The sequence below is a fragment of the Apteryx rowi genome, unplaced genomic scaffold (genome assembly GCF_003343035.1).
Source record: "Apteryx rowi isolate R43461 unplaced genomic scaffold, aptRow1 scaffold_1849, whole genome shotgun sequence".
Classification (NCBI taxonomy): Eukaryota; Metazoa; Chordata; class Aves; order Apterygiformes; family Apterygidae; genus Apteryx; species Apteryx rowi.
Window position 1 is genome coordinate 7,029 of NW_020448140.1, and position 1,080 is coordinate 8,108.

General features: G+C 68.2%; 1 protein-coding gene across 1 annotated transcript in view; it reads right to left on the reverse strand.

Moving 5' to 3' along the window:
- SUPT5H (SPT5 homolog, DSIF elongation factor subunit) overlaps positions 1-1,080 on the reverse strand; it is a gene marked incomplete at its 5' end in the record, with an annotated part of 12,234 nt that overhangs the window by 5,330 nt on the left and 5,824 nt on the right. Inside the window, 3 exons of the mRNA XM_026061747.1 lie at positions 2-118; positions 236-439; positions 902-1,072. Of these exons, the coding sequence (XP_025917532.1) occupies positions 2-118; positions 236-439; positions 902-1,072 (492 nt within the window). The remainder of the gene's footprint in view (position 1; positions 119-235; positions 440-901; positions 1,073-1,080) is intronic.

Here is a 1,080-nt window from a genome sequence, read left to right on the forward strand (position 1 = left end):
GGGGGGACACAGCCGGACGCACCTTGTTGCTCTTGGTGGGGGTGACGGGCTCCAGGTGCTCGCTGGAGATGCTCACCACCTTCTCGCTGTCCTTGAGGTACACGGAGCACATCCCGCCCTACGGGGGGGGGGTCAGCGGCGCCGCGGCCCCCCCACGGCCAGCCGAGCCCCCCACCAGCTCCGCGGGGCGCCGGGGACGAGGGGGCAGGGGACAAGGCGGCGCGCGGCCACTCACCGTGACRCTGCGGATGACGCCGGTCTGCCCCACCACCTGGCTGTCCAGGTAGGTGTCGCGGACCTTCACCTGGATGTCGGTGGTGACCCAGTCGCTGGAGCTCTGCTCGATGCCGGAGCCGGGGGTGTGCGGGTTGTAACCCCCCGGAGAGGGGGCTCCGGGCGTCATGGGGCTGTAGCCCACAGGGCTGGGGCTAGGGCTGGCCTGGGGGGGCACAGAGAAAGGCGGGGGGTAGCCAGAACGGCTTCTCAAGGCTCAGTGGTGGCCTGCAAAGGCTTGGTGGAGGTCCACAAAGCATTGGTGGTGGCCCACAAAGACTTGGTAGTGGCCCACAGACTCAATGGTGACCTACAGAGCCTTGGTGGTGGCCCACAAAGACTCAGTGGTGCCCACAGAGCCTTGGTGGAGGCCCCCAAAGCCTTGGTGGTGCCCACAGAGCCTTGGTGGAGGCCCCCAAAGACTCAGTGGTGGCCCCCAAAGACTTGGGGGAGCCCACAAAGCATTGGTGGTGGCCCACAAAGACTTGGTAGTGGCCCACAGACTCAATGGTGACCTACAGAGCCTTGGTGGTGGCCCCCAAAGCCTCGGTGGAGGCCCCCAAAGCCTCAGTGGTGCCCACAGAGCCTCGGTGGCGGCCCACAGAGGCGCGGCGGCGGCCAGCGCTACCTGGTAGGCCATGGGCGACGGCGTGGGGTGGTAGCTGGCCGGCGAGTGGGTGTTCTGGTAGCCCACGGGGCTGGGGGCCACTTGGTGGTAGCTCTGGGGGCTGGGGCTGGGCTGGTAGGAGCCCTGCGGCGACGGCACGGCGTAGGGGGAGAACTGGTCCGTGTTGTACCTGCGGCGGC